The sequence below is a fragment of the Thermobia domestica genome, chromosome 6 (genome assembly GCF_964235325.1).
Source record: "Thermobia domestica chromosome 6, izTheDome1.hap1.1, whole genome shotgun sequence".
NCBI classification, from domain to species: Eukaryota; Metazoa; Arthropoda; class Insecta; order Zygentoma; family Lepismatidae; genus Thermobia; species Thermobia domestica.
Genome location: NC_137459.1, coordinates 197,097,271 through 197,101,465, shown reverse-complemented (window position 1 = coordinate 197,101,465; position 4,195 = coordinate 197,097,271). Strand labels below are relative to the sequence as shown.

Below are 4,195 nucleotides of genomic sequence, written 5' to 3'. Positions count from 1 at the left end.
CTTCGGAGTTCGTTGTTACATCTATAAACTTTGTCTTGTTCCATCAGAACGATTGTAGACAGTTTTCCGCGGCGATCTCACATTTTATTATTTTTAAACAAGCGGCTTAATTGTTCTCAATAGTATACTCCAGTCACGTATCACTGCTACTTCCCATAACAATGCCCTCGAATTCCATAAAATTCTGGCCATCACCTTACCCTGAACTATCTTATATGAGTATTTTGCGAGTAGAGATGAAGTGTGTTTTCTGTTGCTTCCAAACCTCTCTCAGGTTTAAAGTTGTGGATGTAAGTTATTTCCTGAATTATGAATTTTACTAAAACCTGATTCTGTCCTCTTCATATAAATACATGTTGTTTTCACAAGCATTCGCTCGCGTTTTCCTATAGAAAAGTTTGTCTGGAGAGAAGTCAAAATAGTAGGGAGAATATTTAGACACTATTTGGCATATCTTAGCTCCAGCGCAGGGCGATATTTCAAGTCCGAGGGGAGAGGAGGAAGTGTTCTTGGAAAGAACACTGAACTCCCTGCCGACTGTGTCCAGCATTCAGACTGTTTTGAACCTTTCTCGCCAATATTTTCCCCATACTCTGCGACATATTTGTGTACGAAATGCCAATAGTTTCTATAACCTATCAAAGGTCTTATATTTTGCAATGTTTTCTGGGTCAGTGTTGTTGAAGATGGACTAGAGCGAGGTCCATCATCAATGTACTACTATGAGCAAAATAAATGACGCGTCTCTTTATTTTGAAGTTTTTTTGAAAATATCTCCGTTTTCTTTATATGTTCGAAATTTCTTAAGGTTTCCCCAGCAGGACAGGTTAATAACAAACCCGTTTTTAATATTTGTGTTAGATATTAGCTTAAAATAAAGAAATTAGAAGCAAAAAACATTAAATCGACAGAAATCTCGAGAATTACCAACTCTGCTAAAGTGGGAAATTTTCAAGAACGCGAGGGAATTCTGCAGTTCAACACGAAGCAGCGACATCTATGTCATTGAGAGAAGCGTGGATTAGATCTACAAACGAAAATTTTAACGAAATATTTCTAGTATGTCTTATTATATGCATTATCAGCGAATTCCAAATATATGAATCTATGCTAAGTATTAACGTATAGATAGTGCAAATAGTGGAAATTACCTATGGAAAAAGACTAATTGTTAGCCCAATCGTAATGAAAAATCGTCTTTACTGTAGAACAGGTTCAACTTACGTAAGAAAGCAAATAGCTCAGTTAGATAAGGCAACGAGTTTGTATACCGAAGGTAGAGGGTTCGAATCCCTTGGAAGTACTGTTGTCATTTTTATCACTAAGGTTATTTTATTTATTTTTTATTTGGGAAAGAATCAAAATGTAACATATGTGTAAAACTCATGACGATACCAAAAAAAAAAAAAGTTTGGATATTTTGATAACAGATTTCCCTATTAAATGTTTAATTTTCTCTATAAATATTTGTCTTAAATTGAAATTGTTTTGAATTTACTACATAAGCAAAGTTGCCCGAAGGAGGAGAGCTCAAGTAATAGATATTCTACGTAAAAGCAACCTATTGTAGAATGATGATGCTTCTTACCTTCAGCACATAATCTTAACGTTAGAGAGTCAGAGAGAGAAAAATCCTGTTTTTCCTCCCCTATGACCACTCATCTTAAAGCTCTACCTATAATGATTCGTGTCACATCATTTCGGCTCTCCAAAGACATTCATATTTATTATTATTATTATTATTATTATTATTCCTGAATATGCCACCCTTACATAATGTTGTAACTTTAGACATCTTAGTTTAAAGTGCTTTCTTTAGTAATAATTTGAGCAACCACGTCACAAAATTTAAAATGTATGAGGGGGCACGACGTTTTATTTCCCCTCCTCTCTTTTCAGCACCCTCCAACAGAAGGTATATAATTTCTGAGAAGCAGGGCAGACAAAATGAATAAGAAATATATTTAGAGCATCCTTTCCTCCTTTGTGAATGTAATATCACGTAGCATTTTTTATTCTACTGAATACGACCCTAGGCCGTTATGGTTAGGTAACAAAAGAAATACCTAATATATATATAGCGCCCCTTATCTGTAATATTACCTCTTCTTTATTTGTTCGAGGCTTCCCTACACAACCAAGGGTGACAAAAAGAATAGGAAAAGTGTCTAAAGATTACAAAAGACTTTATATTTTGTCAGAAACAAGGCAGTATATACACAACATTGCTTTCGTTAACAAGTGTTTCACCCTTGAGTCGCTTATAAAATTAGGCAGAATAACTTTTGCCGATCATTGTTCTAGAGGGATTTGTCCAGGATGGTTTGGTGTCGAGCTAATAACGATGAGTATGTTTATTTACATCACTGTTAAAGAAATAGCAAACTTTCTGAAAGGAACTTACTTAGGAAACAGATCTTCCTTCTACTTAGCCAGAGCCCACTCTGAAAAATTGCATCTGGCGTTCTGAGTGAAAGTTCTATGGGACTATTAGAAAAATATATTCCCGTTTCCACGCTGATGGTAGAATTTCTTAAAAAGTTATTGAATTACGTTCGAAGGGTAGGCGTAAATAGCGCCCCCGCAACAATGTGGCGTGGGGACCGCACAAGCTGCAAGGCCAAAAAATATACAGAAAGTACGCCGGGGCGGAGCAGGCCAAATTTTCACACGGGCAAAGTGACTTTTTGGCGCCCTTCCCCTAGTAAAATGAAAAATGAAAATGAAATGAAATTTTGAGTTTTACGTCCCACGATTATGCCGGTTAGGCTAAAGGAGACGGTGATAATGAGTAATGAATGAAATGGTGGAATGAAGAAAGTGGGAGGAAACGGGAGAACCCCGAGAAAACCCACGCACACGGTGTTTGTCCACCACAAAGTTCACTTGGCGGGAGCAGGGTTTGAACCCGAGACCCCTAGCACCAGAGGTGAACGCTCTACCACTGAGCCACCGCGGCCCGCCCTTCCCCTAGTAGTAGCCTATATTTTACATTTTATCATAGTGTTTTTAATAGTTTAAACCAGGAGTATCATTTCAGATTTTGCTTTGGGGGGGGGGGCAAGACCTCTTGATATAAGTAAAATTTCGCGTTTTTCACTGATTTACTACTATTCTAATGATAAAATCTATATACATCTCAAACTCAGGGGGGAAATGCCCCTCCCTGCCCTCCCTAAATGACGCCCCTGTTTTAAACCCATTTTCAAAAAAAAATCCATTACCTAGGAAAACTCCACAAAGAATATGGCCCGCTATAAACAATACCAACTCCACCCCCCCCCTGGTCTAGTGGCTAACACGCCTGCCTTCTGTGGTACCGGGTCCAATTCCCGGTGGATTACTGTTGAACGATAAAAGTGGTTCGGATTCCACTATAATTAGTATCCACATCTCCCTTGCCCATTAAGGCATAACCGTGGAACGCTAAACTCAAGCAAACAAACAAACAATACTTAATTCCCGGCACTCTTTATTCTACATGCCATCTCTCAATTTTTCGATACAGCCCCCTTAGTACTATGAAACTCTCTTCTTTCATAGTGAAATGGAAAAAGATCATATAATTGCCACTACTTTAAAAGAATATAAACCAAAAACGTCAGTAGAAAGCACATTATAAAATTTACTTTTTGAGGCTCGTTTTGGTGCCCCTCTTTCTCTGGCGCCCCGGGCAGTCGCCCGGCCCTTAGTCCGCCCTTGAAAGTACGGACGCATAACTAAGGACTGCGGAGGACAGGTTAACCTTCATGTTATGCCACTGGTTTGACGTGTTTGAAATGTTCAGTAAGTGATCGGTTAGTGAAATAATTTCGACGGTTACTGATGTTTAAAGTTTAGCTAAGATAAAGCTACCTAATCAAATATATTTGATATCGCGATGTCACAATTTGATTTTTCCTCACATAAAAAAGATAAAAACAATAGTAATAAAAACCCTTACTCGTACTGGGCTCCTAACTAACTAACAACCTAATTCTTACAGACTAGTTGCTCTGACCAACTGAGTTTCGATTTCTTACGCGAAAGAAGTCTGTTATATTAAGAGGCATGCTTTTCATTATCAAAACTGTTCGAAGTAATACGAACATGGCTTAAAAACAGAGACGGAACTGAATTACCACTCGATTGACCTTGAGGGCAAATCACCAAAGCGTAGCTATAAACGTAAGTTCAGCATGCATTTCTCTGGAAT

General features: G+C 37.9%; 1 protein-coding gene across 1 annotated transcript in view; it reads left to right on the top strand.

The window, feature by feature from the left end:
* Window positions 1-3,622, top strand: part of ras (Inosine-5'-monophosphate dehydrogenase ras) — a 67,292-nt gene extending 63,670 nt beyond the window's left edge. The window contains exon 10 of the mRNA XM_081760863.1: window positions 3,544-3,622. Within this exon, the coding sequence (XP_081616989.1) occupies window positions 3,544-3,622 (79 nt within the window). The remainder of the gene's footprint in view (window positions 1-3,543) is intronic.
* Window positions 3,623-4,195: the final 573 nt, after the last annotated feature.